The 13902-nt window shown below is 41.8% G+C and overlaps 1 protein-coding gene across 3 annotated transcripts in view; it reads right to left on the reverse strand.

The window, feature by feature from the left end:
• Positions 1 to 13902, reverse strand: part of mical2b (microtubule associated monooxygenase, calponin and LIM domain containing 2b) — a 61383-nt gene that overhangs the window by 13677 nt on the left and 33804 nt on the right. The window contains exons 12-25 of one of the 3 annotated variants that reach the window (XM_085280708.1): positions 13468 to 13615; positions 12601 to 12797; positions 9986 to 10080; positions 9491 to 9559; positions 9255 to 9383; positions 8451 to 8633; positions 8080 to 8352; positions 7870 to 7998; positions 7026 to 7496; positions 6228 to 6329; positions 5949 to 6041; positions 5001 to 5187; positions 4844 to 4917; positions 3658 to 3745 (exon numbers count right to left, since the gene is read on the reverse strand). In XM_085280708.1, the coding sequence (XP_085136834.1) occupies positions 3658 to 3745; positions 4844 to 4917; positions 5001 to 5187; positions 5949 to 6041; positions 6228 to 6329; positions 7026 to 7496; positions 7870 to 7998; positions 8080 to 8352; positions 8451 to 8633; positions 9255 to 9383; positions 9491 to 9559; positions 9986 to 10080; positions 12601 to 12797; positions 13468 to 13615 (2238 nt within the window). The remainder of the gene's footprint in view (positions 1 to 3657; positions 3746 to 4843; positions 4918 to 5000; positions 5188 to 5948; positions 6042 to 6227; positions 6330 to 7025; positions 7497 to 7869; positions 7999 to 8079; positions 8353 to 8450; positions 8634 to 9254; positions 9384 to 9490; positions 9560 to 9985; positions 10081 to 12600; positions 12798 to 13467; positions 13616 to 13902) is intronic. The other 2 variants (XM_085280709.1, XM_085280710.1) reach the window with 2 other exon arrangements.

Below are 13902 nucleotides of genomic sequence, written 5' to 3' on the forward strand. Positions count from 1 at the left end.
TATTATTGTTATTAATAGCCAGCATTTTTTGTCACCTTCTCAAAAAGCTCAAGTTAATGGTTAACAAAAGCTGTGATCGTGAACATGATTTGTGTGGGTGATGTTAGCATAAAAGAAAAAAAGATTTCCTATAAAAGAAGTTGTTTGTTTTTAATTTAACTGCTCAATTATGAGACAACCCCTGTTCAACTGTAACAACAAATGATGACGCGAGTAATTTATGCAATCAAACTGATTTATTTTGAAATATATTTACAGCTTATAAATATCATAAATTAGCATTTTTACAGGAATTCTCAATGTGGAAAAAATAAGGCTGGAAGGCTGCGTTGAGATAACATAACTGCGTAACACAGACAGTAGCCACAAGAAGGTCTGTGGCAAAAAGCTGCTACTGGGCTGCTTCACTCCTGAGCAAAGACTAGGAGGTACATGAGAGGGACCTGGAGAGGGGCTCTGAGGGGGGGAGGCTTCCTTCTGAAACAGAGGGAACCACAGACAGACCACAGACATGTGGACATGTGTTACCGTCGAACGGGCCTAAGAAGAAGGGAGGCTGCTGCTGTGTTAGAGAACAAATCAATCCAGGGGCATTCATGTCGGTGCTTGGTGTTAGAGGAGTGAGGGACAAGCAGAGCACAACATGAGCATTACGAGGGTTAGCCTGCGCAAACTGGCTAAAAAAAGGTGCTACATATGCATCCGTTAACCATAAGATTATGAAGTTTAATCCAAGGTTTTTAAAAATAGTGGACCTGCAACATTAACCTTTATATGTCCCTTTATATGAACAAATCCAATTAAACCACTAAAAAATAAAAAAGGTTAAATTAGATATTTCTATGTATCCAAAGTTTAAATACTTCAAAGAGCAGGTAGGAGCCTGTGTCAAACTGATACAGTTGGCCAATATCAGCCATTAATCCTGAAGCTCCACCAGTACTGGTGTCTGTTGTGTTGCATTATCATATGAGCTTTGGTATCATCACACAGTGATCTGCTCTCTCTGCACCGTTTGAAATTTCTCTCAACACTTTGTGCAGCACATGTAGCACCACGGCTGAGCAGAGAGTCAATTGCCATGTTTCAGTTCAATTTCTGCCTCATTTGTGAAGTACAGTGGTAGAAAGTTGAACAATGGCCCAGCACATTTAATGGGGACCAAACATCGGACACAAAAATCCACCACTGGTTTAACTCTTATATTTATATTGGTCAATAGAAGGCTACATTAAGTTAGCTTATTTCATCTGTAGGCTCTGTGAAGAGAATCCCTACAAATGTTGTTGGTCAGCTGACGTCAAACCAATAGCGCCATCCCTAGATCCATAGACTGTATATAAATGATGAAAGCATTTTGTAAAGCCTCAAACTGAACATTTTTAGCACCTTTTTAAAACCAGAGTTCACAAGCAGAGGGTGGCACTGCACAGCCTGCTAGTTCTGGACACTAAAATATGCAAGATGATCAAACGTCTTTAGTGAGACTTGAAACTGGTGACAATGACCAAAAAAAAGAAATGTATCAGGAAAGTATTTACGAAGGGATCGATCAACGGAGGACTATTTTCCATATATTTCTATACAGCTGGACATGTTTTTGCAACTAGAAGATTGACCCCCTGCTGGTCATTCGAATTAATACTGGTTTATTACCATTTCACATTTGTTTCACTTTGCAAGCTCCATCTTTTATATACAGTCTATGCACGGGCCAAACCGCTAGCATGGCTAAAAAGAAAAGCTAATTTCAGTTTGATGCACAGTTTAGATACCAAAGAACTGAAGATAATGGCAGCTTCATCCTTTCATGTAAGTATTCTTGGCGAGTTGTTTGCATGATACTGTTCATTGCATAATATTTAATATAGTATTTAACATACCACAAAGCTGCACGTAACACCTTTATCAACTATAGCATGCGATACGTGTGGTTCATGCTGGTTACTCTGGGTTACACAGAGACAGTACAGAGCTACGAAAGCAGACAAGCTCTTATGGCCAAAGCCAGCCAATCGTCACCTTCACAGGACTCAGCCAATCAGAGGGTGCAGCATTGGAAACTTGAACGGACTGAACAAAATGAAGTGAATGAGACAGAGGAAATGAATTTGGGAGGGGGAGAAAAAAGGAGACAGATAAGATAAAGGAGAATGAATGGAAAGATGGAAAAAATGCACAATATAGTGAGAATTACAGGAAATGGTACAATCAGCACTGAAATTCTCACGTTACGATATTAAGCACTGAATACACCTTAGGTATCATTAACAAAACAGAATATAACAAATAAGGCTCACATTTCACAAAATAAAAGCGCTACATTGTTGCAAAGCTAAAAACAAAGTGAACATTTTCACTGAGTCAAGAACTTCAGTAGGTTTGGATTCAATGACTTTGGCCAACAGGGAGGCCGAAAGAAAAAAAAACAAAAAAAAACAGTCTGAAATGATCATTATATAAAGAGTCTTTTTTTGTTCTTGTTTTATTTTTTAAGAAAAAGCAATAATGTGCTTTTGAGTTAATTTTATAACCCAATGCAAGAAAATACTGCAAAAAACCCCAACACAGAGTGGGTGCTCTCGTGACAATTAGAAAACAGAAGTAGTAGAAGTTTTTTAAATAATTTGAATTCCATCCATATTTTTAAAATGATTTTTAACAGAAAACAATACAATAAATAATGAATCCTGAATAAATAAAGGGACATCGGTGAATTACCTTTAAGAAAATACACAAAGTGAAATACTTTGAGATTAAAAAAAAAAAAGATATACAAAAATGAAAAGCACTTCCTGAAAAATGTATTTATTATAAAAAAAAAAAAAAAGAAAGAAGAAAAGTTTGGTATTACTATTGCACACTCTGGTGTTGCAGCGTTACGGGGCAGCAGGCAGAGTGCAGACACCACAATTACTGGTTTAGTCCACTGAGAAAAACCAACACTCAGTCCCGATGGCTTAAAAAGATTGAAGCAGAGAGCGTGTTCCAGGTCACTCTAGTGCAATTACTATAATACTGACGATATATTAACTAATCAGATTCTTGTTTAGAGTGTCTTGCGGTCTGGGTTGGACATTTCTGTGACAGCCCAGTGGGTAAAAATCTGCCTGGAACAAACCCATGTGAGTCAGAGAAGGTTACAACACCAGGAGAGCCTGATGGTCAACAAGCATGTACCAAAAGAACCCGGGTAGAGCGCTCAACATGGCGTCCTGCTTCATAAATTACTGATGGCTTCAAAAAGACAAGACTAAAATGAAATGAAATGATGGAAAGCATTGCACATTTGACGCTTTTTTGGGAAATGCAAAAGAAAAAGAAATCCATCTGGGCTCCTATCTGGCCACCTGGCTCCATGACCCCCCCGTTAGTCTCCCTCCTAAGTGAGCTGGTGGCCGACGAGATGCTGCTGGGCCATCTGGGGCTCCTGGTAGATCTGTCCCAACACCTCATGCATCATGTAGAGCAGAGGACAGCCCAGGCTCAGCAGCTCAAACAGCAACACATAGTCATGCGAGTAGCTCCTTACGTGCGACCCCACAGCTGAGAAAGACTCACACACACTTCCCAACAGCTGTTGAGGCAACACACACACAGCCCGGCTAGCACGCCTCGGCAGGCTCAAGCCTCGCCTAAGCAAGGAAACCAGGGTACCTGGGGGTTGCAGCTGGGTGCTGCCCGTGGTGGCGGTGGTGTAGCTCCCGCCGTCCATGGACGAGGGTGCGACACGACTTTGGGGTTCCTGTACAAAAACAACACACAGAGAAAGAACTCAGAAACGCAACACACTCTTCTAAAACAACAACAGGGAACTTTTCAACAAGAAGATTTAGACAACCACACAAGTTTACTCCACTAAAACTACCGTTTCACACCGATGCTCTAACACTGCTATTCTTTTCATGCTGAATATAGGGTAATCCAGAATTAGAGTATGGAGGACAGATACCCACACTGAAGGTTTGATTGTATCCTTTAAGCAGGGTGGAATGCCATCCCATAATAATAGGTACTCGTTCATATGAATAACAGTGAAGAAAACCGTCTGAAGGTTCTCAGTCATCCAGGTCATCGTACTCTAAAAAGCGTCTGGACTTTTTCCTTGTTTCCTTGAAGAAGCTTCTTCAGTTCTAAGAGTAATTGGTGGAGAGTCTCAGATTTTAAGCCCTATGGGAGTGTCCCCAGGAGGGTCATGAACCCCCTATTGATCCTCTACCTAAAATATCCAAATGTCCAAAATGTGAACATTAGCATCCTCTTTAGAGGAAAGTGTGAAAGAAGCCATCTATGTCCACCGTGAATGACCATCTTTGAACAGAGGCGGTGGCTTACGACACCAAGTGTCTGTCATCTATAATCCAGGTTTGAGATCCTTCCCAGACACCTTAACGCCAACTCACATCCTGGGATTTTGACCACAGGAAATCACATCATAGGGCGGGGCTAGGCTTCACAATGGGTTCACCTGAAACCTTGGCCGATTGTGACCCACACATGTTTTCACACCTTGGCTCGTGTGATTAGGTAGAGGATCAATAGGGGGTCCATGTCCCTCTTGGGGACACTCCCGTAGAGTTTAAAATGTGGGACTCTCCATTGCTCTTAGAACTTCTCGGATGAGAGGTGAAACTTCTTCAAGGAAACTTGGAAGTCCAGACGCTTTTCTTTCCAAGCTCCTTATAAAAGAGGTTAACATGAAACATTTCCTTTGTGCTATAAAAGAAGATCTTTTCTAAAAGCTAGCTAATAGAACTGAACAGTGATATTACATATGGATATTACATTGTGTAATAAACATTTACTTTTGTAATAAGTAAATGTTGGGTGTTGGGTTCCTTACCATTCTCCTCCTAACTCTTCCTGGGTTATTGCTGTACAGGCGCTGTGCATAATGCAGCTTGCAGTAGAATTTAGCTGTACAGAAAGCAGAAAAAAAATATATTTTGAAGTGACGTCTCCTACAGGTTTTAAAGGCAAGTCCAGCAAATGCAACGTACCCTCCTGTGAGTCAAATGTGTGTCCTCCCAGGCGGAGAGTGCAGTTGCAAGCGTCGCAGCGGAAACACTCTCGGTGGAAGAAGTAGCCCTCGGCGCTGAGTCTCTCCATCACGTACACCCGCTTGGAGCAGAAGTGGCAGATGTCGCTGCCGCCCAACCCGGGAGGGAAGTCCTTACGCACCACACACTGAGAGGAAGAAGGCCAGCATAGGGTTAGATTTTTGAAAGATTCTTTCAAGCAAGCTTTTAGGACCGTTTTCTTCCAAGAGACACCTGAGGAGGGGAAGAAAAAGAACCCCCAAACAAAAACACACATATCAGGAGCAAACAGCCAGATTGCAGCATAAAGAAACTGTCAAAGCTGCAAAGCTGGTCACAATCACAGAAAGTGTTGCTCTTGATAGCTGTAAAGTTGCTGAAGCAGTATATGAAAGTTTTTAGGGACACACAGTATAATTTTGTGCAAGAGTCAATAACAAGAATAAAAAATAAAACAACCACTTCCAGTTCACAGGAACAGTCTGGATACTTATTCTCAGGCGATATTACAGGACTGTAAAAAGAGCAGAAGATTCATGGACGTTTAGACCTGCTCCAGGCCTGTGTATGTGTCAAAGCAGGGAAGCAAGTACAGTCATTTTTTGTTAGTTATGAAAGATGCCGTTAAAGAGAACTTCACCAATTTAACATTTTATTATTTGTTTAGTTGTCATAAAGGTTCTAAGTCCTGTACCAGAACCAGAGAAGACATCCTGCCTACATCACCCAAAATGCATCTTACACCCGTGATTATGGCGTACACATTTCCCATCAGTTCATGAATATTAGTATCTGGAGTTGTGTTTGCTGTGATGAAATAGTATTAAATTGAATACAAGCTGCAGTTTTAAATGAACCCCGGCAACACAGACAAAAAAAGACTCGGGGCTAAAGCCACATGCATCTTACCGGTGGAGCACTGGGCCTGTGGTCTGTCTCATAGAGGATGGCCAGTATCTGAGCTTTAGCATCTATGGCTGATGATACCTTTCCAACTGTACGCTAACATTAATGACAGGTGAAGAGGACGGGAGGACAAAAAGACGAGAAGGGGAAAAAAGAAGGAAAAAGGGTGAAAGTTTGGGAATCAGACAGGAATTATCAAGAGGGCAGAAGGAAAAGGCTGAAAATGGATGATTTGTATTAAACGGTATCACACTGTATTCAGACTGAGGCACTGCTTGGTACCTCTTTGCTGTAACGAGGAGCCCCAGTCGGACAACTTATGGAGCGAGCGAGTGACTTTGGAACGATTCTCCTGAGGTCCTCAGGACCAGACCTCTCCGAGTGCTAAATGAGCAGCAGAATGAGCAACAGCTTGATTCATTTCATAAAGAATAAATGTGTTATTGAACACATGCGAATGTGAATACAAGAGGAAAAACAACGAGCAGGACCCCCATGCTATAAACTATAAACCTAATGCCCCCATGGGGTTTATAGTTCCTGGTCATGAAGTCAGTTTATAAAACAAGCTTTTTTTAAATAAATTAATTGGAAGGCAACATTTTTACTTAATAAGCAGGTTTAAGGTTAATAGCCTTAACACTTTAATTTTAACAGAATATTTTTTACATTCTCGTGAAATGTTTCCATTTTATCCATTGGGGAGATAGCTAGTAAATTAGTTTGTTATGAATTAGACTTCCAAAAATAATATTTGTAGGTTCACAATAAACCAGAAAAAAAAAAGAAAAAGAGAATTTTTGCAAAAGAATACTGTGAATTTGAATTTTCATTAACATAATGCGATTTCTTGCTGTATACTGAATGTTGAAGTATGTTAGAGCTGTTAGTTTTCTTCCGTGACATTCACAAGTTAACACAACAATGGAAACTCATGCAGGCACAGAAATGGGTTACTTTGCAGAAGGTTTAAAGCTCATGCAGCTCAGGCAGCATTACATTTATATTTTGTTAGATAAGCAGTACCGACTACCAAGCGGTCTTCATGCAGGCCATCGACGTGCACAATGACTCTGTTACCTCCGTGTGATTATTTTCAGATGCGTTACTATCATCAACTGTCACAGTTTTGTGAACCTTCTCCTGCTCATTTTCCACATCGTTCTGTGAACTCTCACACATATTCTCATAATTCTGCTCGAGGCCTGACGAGCCGCTCTGTTCATGTTCACAGCCAGCGTCCGAGAGCGGAGAGGAGCTCTTTTGGCTCCCAAAGCAAGGCAAGGAAAGAGCAGCAAATGTTTCGCTGTTGGGTGCAGAGGAATCAGGATGAAGTGAACAGATTTCCTGTGTTTTTTCAGAGTCAGTGGAAGAGGGAGTGTGTGTCTTGTCCTTGTGTCCAGGAGTGCAAAGTGGGACAGAGGAGAAACCAGCCTGGGCTGTGGGGTCAGGGACAGGGTGGACCACAGGGTAGACGGTGGAGCTCTTAGGTATAGACAGAACAAGAGGAGGTGTTGACAAGGAAAGAGGAGAGGAAATGGATGATTCCACCTAAAGAAGAGGAGTCAGAAACATTAGGCTGAGTAGAATAAAATGATGAAAGCGCAGAAACAAGATCATTAAAAGGTTATCAAACTCTAAAGTGAAGAGGAGCGGTGTAACATTTACCATCTTAGAATCACTGCTGGGAATTAAACTGAAAGTTGTTGTTTTGCAGGACTTCTAAGTGTCAAAAACAAAAACTGCAAACTGTCTAAACCTCCCAGATGATGTCATTTTGTCAGACAACCAATTAAAGAGCAGAAAAGCAGCCAGCTGTACATCTCAAACGAGCATTAGTCCCAATTTAGCCATCATGAACATGCAGCAGTAAAATGATTAAAGGATGAACATTTTCATGCCAATAGTGTGTATAATACACAACCTGTGGTAGACAAAGAGGAGCTGCTGAGGGTGATCTGCTTGAGCCTGGAAACATGGAGGAGAGGAGGCTAGCTCTCTCTTTTATACTCCTCCTGGAAAAGTCCCTAGCAGACAGTCTCTGGTCTTTACTCTAAAGGAACAGCAGGTGGCGGTCAAAGTTGGAATGGATTCAAAATAAATAAATACTGTAAAGAACTGCTATGACATTCACCTGCCGCATAACCCCCCCTGATCTCTCAGAGGACTGCCCAACACCCAGAGCAGACTGAGGAGAGGGAGAAAGACGAATAGGTGAGAGGTCTGGAGAGGTGCGTTCTGGGTAGTAATGTTCAGGAGTGTCAGGGCTCAGTGAGCGAGGAGGACTCAACGGGCTCTTTGAGCGTGGGGGCGATGGAGACCGACTGCAGGCGCTCCGAGTGTGAGAGAATTTGGGGGAGGAGAGGAAAGTAGCGGGATTCTCAAGCAACTGAAGGTAGATGGAAGGCTGGGTCAAAGGCAAGAGGAAATGGATTATGCACAGATGCGCACAGATGCTACATGACATAATGGAAGAAGTTCAGAGGCGCTCAGAGGCAAGCATACCTGCCACTTGGGGCGAGTGGGAAGCAGACTAGGAGGAGGAGGAGGAGGAGTGTCATCTTTGGGCTTTGCAAAACGGGGATTTTCTCTCTCCACTTCCCCATCTTCCTCATCCTCCTCATCTGATGAAGGAAGTGGGGAAGTTGGAGGAGACTGAGCAGGAGAGTAGGATGGATCTGATGGGTCCTGATCCGACGGAGGCGTGGATAGGAAAATAAAAAGGAAAGTAAAGGGTGAGAAAAGGGTGTGCAGAGCATGAAAGGGTTACTTCGCAAAGAAGCCAGTTTGTGATATGAGGACAGCAAGCAAAAACAAATGCATGCATGAGGAAGATACAGGCATTAAATCAATTCTCCAAAGTAAAAGCAAAAAATAGATTTTTGTCAGACTGACCAAGATTTGGATGTAAATGCTCCATCATGAGAAAGGAAGTCTCATAATATCAACATACCACGTTTACCATAAGATAGTATTATTGAATTTAAGTGAAATACACTCACAGAAAATACTTCAAAGATGAAGTATTGAGTCAGACACTTTTTCCTTCTGGTGTACCATCAAATAAACCTGCAAACAGCATTCTTTAACCAGCTTAAAACTGCATCATGTTCTCCGTCAAAGCTAAAAGATTACAGACGGATACAATGACAGCCAACTGTTCTGCAACACATCCGATGCAGGCAGGCAAATCCCAAGTAAATTAACAACCTTTAAGACCCTTTACATAGTCAGAAGGCAGAAACCCCACAGGCGACACAGACTGCTCAGACAGCAGAGGGAGGATGAGGAAATAAATACCAAACTCACCTTTGTTCGAGCCTTTACTGTTGCGGAGTTCTCCTCAAATTTGGCCAGCAGCTGAGTTGCCATGGAGCGGACTTTGTTCTCCCGTTGTTCCCCATCCTCACCAGCAGGGGGAGCACTGTGACAGGACAACTGGCATCACACAAAGGAGAAAGAGAAAGTGAGATCAATTTGAAAAGCAAAAAGTGGCATTACCCACATTGCTTGGAAGAATGAAGCTATTTCAAAGAAGAACCTACCTCTGTGAGGTAGTGGTTGCCCTTTCGCCGTTTCTTGTTATCAGAATCTTCCTCCAGTTTCTTGTCATCCTGCAGCATCAGACAACACAAACATATACAAAGTGCATCTCACTTTCATCCGTTAAAAAAATAAAATAAAATAAAGACTTTAAAAGAGGCAAACCTGTGGGAAATTTCAAAATAAAAGGCTGTTGTACTCTCAATAAGCCAAAACTTGCAAACCTGCAGGAGTATTAACCACAAAGCAAACCTATTTATCACAACAGATGCTCTACACTAATACGCCTTTTTCCTCCGGCACTCATAAATCCTATGCACACTAACAGCTAAGATTCATGGTTAGATAACACACGCATTACAAACACTACTTTGACCTTTAATGCTACCTGATCTCTAATCTAATTTATATGACTACTGTTGAGCAGCAGAAATGTTCAGATCAAATCAATATCACACAAAAAGCAGCAAAATGCAAGAATCAGCATTTCTCCTTACCCTGGGAATCCTCTTTCTGGGCTGAGGCAGGTTTAGCGCCTTGTGGTTGGTTTTAGATTGATAATCTTCACCATTTTCATCTCCTTCTCTGGAAACTGGAAAATAAGCACAATACAGTTTACATACAAGTTATCCAATCTTTTCAGGAAATTCTGCTAAAACAGTTCAAGAAAATGTAAAATTACTATTAAGATCAAATGTCATTACAAGGCTTGCTGGAAACAGTAAAATTCCTATTTTAGAGGTGGATTTGTTTGCAAGTGCGACACTTGTTGATTTGAGTAATGGAAAAAAACAAAAAAAAAAAAACCCTGTATGCGTCACATACAAGGCAGTGGGAGAGAAGGACACAAAAGCTCCCTTTACATGAACAACCACCACTGACAGGTGGAGTAAAAATCGCTGATCACTTGTTTTCAGAGCAGCTTTAATGGGACTTTCTGGGTCCTGACAACCTAGAGGAAAATTAAATTGATGCAGACACTACCCTGCTGAAACAGCAGTCCCCAGCAACAGCGGTCCTCCCATAATTAGACAACGCACTGGACAACACTGTCAAAAATGGTTTAGGAAAATAGCAACACAGAGGACTCAAAACTACCAATGCCCAAATCGCAAATTCCAAAAAACTAAATCTCAGAAACTACAGGTCAAGTTCATGAAAATAGAGTTTCATTAAAGAAGCATGACTTGTTTGGACAGGTTGCCAGGAGCAAGTTTATTTCTTAACATGGCAGCGCAGCCAAGTGTGCACAGTCGCATCTGAACAAACCACAAGGCTTCTGGAACAGTGTCCTTTGGTCAGACGAGACCAAAGTGGAGATGTTTGGCTATTAATGCACAGAGCCACGTCTGGCAAAACCAAACAGCATGTCAGCAAAAACACCTCACTCTAACTGTCAAGCACGGCGGTGGAGGGATGATGATTTAAGCTCGTTTTAAAGACACGGGACCTGAACATCTTCAACCACAGACTCCTGTGTATGCCAGGACGGCACTGAACACAGAACTGTGCACAGAACTCTGCCCTCCTGCATGATCCAGTCAGCTTGAAAAAAAAAAAAGAAAAGAAAAAAAAAAAAAAAAAAAGCATAAAAACCATTAAAACCCCAGGAAGTCACACTTTAAGCACCATCTTTGCTATTGTGGAATTGTTTGAGTGCCGTGTAACATTAGCATAGGGGAGGTGGGCGGAGATCCGTATTCAGCAACTTATCAACTCCCTGAAGGCCTTTTCCACAAAGCTGATGCCCAAAGCGCTTGCTTCACATTTAGAGTCTAACACTGCTCTACATGTTTATCTCCCTCACTATTTTTTTCTACTTTTGGTTCTGTTTGATGTCACTAAGTGCAATATTCTTTATAAGGCCATCTCAGGCTTGCTGTGTTGGCTATGAATACAGAAATCCTGCCCACCTACTGCTCAAATCTGCCGTTTGCAGAGCCCACTTAAAAGTCAAAAAATGGGAACAACTTTTTTTTTTTTTTTTTTTTTAAAGCTAAGGGGCAGCAGCATGGCCTAATTTCAGAAAAATGTGAATTATTTTGATATAAGCTATTTTATTTGAGTCCAAGAATAAAAACATGGGACTGGAAACAAGTCCTGTTTAAACTTAGATAAGTCTAAACTTAGATAAGGCCAAGTCTGAGCAGTGGACTTAATTAGACCAGGGTTCATCCTTAGACTCCAAATAAAAAAAGGAACTGGAGTAAAAACCACTAATGCATCTTTCCAAAATAACCCGAGGCTATTCAGCAGCACAAAGGGGCCCAGTGTAAAGACTAAATATAACTCAAGTCATGCACTTAAAGATCCTAAATTCCCACCAAATAAACTGAAAGTCAGTCATTTTTCCATCCTTTGAGTTCAGCAGACAGCAGAAGTCTGCAAACACCAACATTAAAGTGCGTTAGGTAAAACGTGGCTGAGGCTGCAGCTCGCAGTGGTGCTGGACCTGAAGGCGTCCAGAGTTACGCCAAGCGACTGGATATGTCTTCCACAGACATAGCTCGCATACCACTCAGGTCTCTGGCAGGGACCAACTCAACCACAGTTGTGTAACATGTAACTTTAGCTCATGTAGAAGACTCAGCTGGGACTATAATTTAGCAGAGGGACTTCTCCACAATTTAAAAAGACAATGAAAATGTGTCCACAGCAGCAGTAAGCAGCATCATTGTCTACCAACCAAAACACTAGAAGGATCTTGATGTGATCCACGTGAGGATATTTTCTCAAGTATCGTTTTGCCCTTTAAGAGAAATAAAGTGGATGGAGAGCCTTGTTTTCACAGCTTTTTTGGGTTACATACAGCATTTCACATTTTTTGGCAAATGGATAACTGCCTCGACCGCTTCCCCGTCTGTGTGTTCAGGGTTAGATCAATACACACGGTTAAATGTTAAATGATCATTTCCTGTTCCTAAACTGGGGTCAGGAGGTCAGGTTTTAGGGCTACCGTTTCCAGTCCAAGAAATTTACATTTAAAGACACGATGAAGACTAACTTTAAAAAACAAAAAAACAAAAAACCCAACAACATTGGGTTGTTCATGATTGAATTAAAAAAAAAATTCATGTAAGAATCTTTGTGGTTCTGTGAGGAAGAAGCTGACCTTTGTTTGCTGGCGAGTTCCTGAAGGCCTCGTAGAACTTGGAAAGGTACAGGACCATCAGCAGCTTATCAGGTTGAGAATCTGCAGCCATCTCCTTTCCTGTCGTCACCGGTTGGATGCCAAACTCTCGCTCAGCCACATCAAACGCCAGCTGATTGTTCCCCGCCACGTCCTCCTCGTTCAGAGAGTCATAATCACTGAAATGGAAAAGGAGATGAAGGTGAGGTTAGGAGATGTGTGTATACGCTCAGGAGGTTTCTTCATATATATTCCATATACTGAAAACAATCTAGAGATAGAGCCGTTTGTGGAGGATAACTCAAGCCATTTATTTAGCTTCTAGATTTTACAGATGTCCCGTAAATGCTTCACACATTAGAGCAAAGCTGAATAAAAACAACTAAAGGAAAATATGACAAAAATATAAGTCATTAACCAAAATACAGATCTGCACTGTGTTCAGAACAATTTCAATAAGCCAAGATGGTGACAGCTTGAGGCTTCATGACAGCATACATAAAGCAGTCTATGCTTGCTGACTATTTGAGGGCATTCCAGTTACTGCTGACGGCTCCACTACAGCAGGAAATCAAGCAATTATCAAGCAAGCAATTTAAAAATTGAGCATTGCACAAGAAAAGTCAATTAAACTGTGAGGAGAGAGCCAAAGAGACATAGCTCTGAAAGGTTTCTTTTGTTTGTTTTTAATTTGCACAATCATATGACTCAATTACTAAGCTATTCTAAACCAAACATTGCTCTTGAAGCTGTTGACGGAGCATGAGTATGAGAAGCAAAAATCGTCGCCTGAATTATCACGAGCATTAGTGCAAGTGTTTCCTGTTAGCAAGCTTTGGCTCTCCTTACATGAGCTCAGGCTTCTGCCGATGGATGAGAGCACAGAGGGCCAGGCCATTCCTCCAGGAAGATGCGAGGTTGGTGACATCGACTCCCTGGTACCCATGAGTCTGCCTCTGACACCAGTTCAGCAGGCGGCCAGGATGGACCTCAGACTCTACAGAGAGAAACAGTCTGTCAGCATGCAGCATCACAGGAAAGGGCATCTTCATCGTCACCATTATTTCCTCAAGGCTGGAAATGTTCCTCAGACAGTGCTGACACTATGGCACGTTAATAAAGTACGGGTTGGTTTGAACTTGCAAAACCTGAACGACCTCCCAGGCCTGAAGCAACACTGGCAGCAGAGCACATGCAAGGACATGCTTTAAATCATGACCGTAAACTCAAGCAACACAAACAAGAGAAGGAATTAGAGTGTCCAATGGGTCCCAGTACTCTTTC

Source organism: Mchenga conophoros, linkage group LG7, assembly GCF_057382185.1.
Source record: "Mchenga conophoros isolate Kocher_MC1m ecotype Shallow Benthic linkage group LG7, M_conophoros_male_GT1.1, whole genome shotgun sequence".
Classification (NCBI taxonomy): Eukaryota; Metazoa; Chordata; class Actinopteri; order Cichliformes; family Cichlidae; genus Mchenga; species Mchenga conophoros.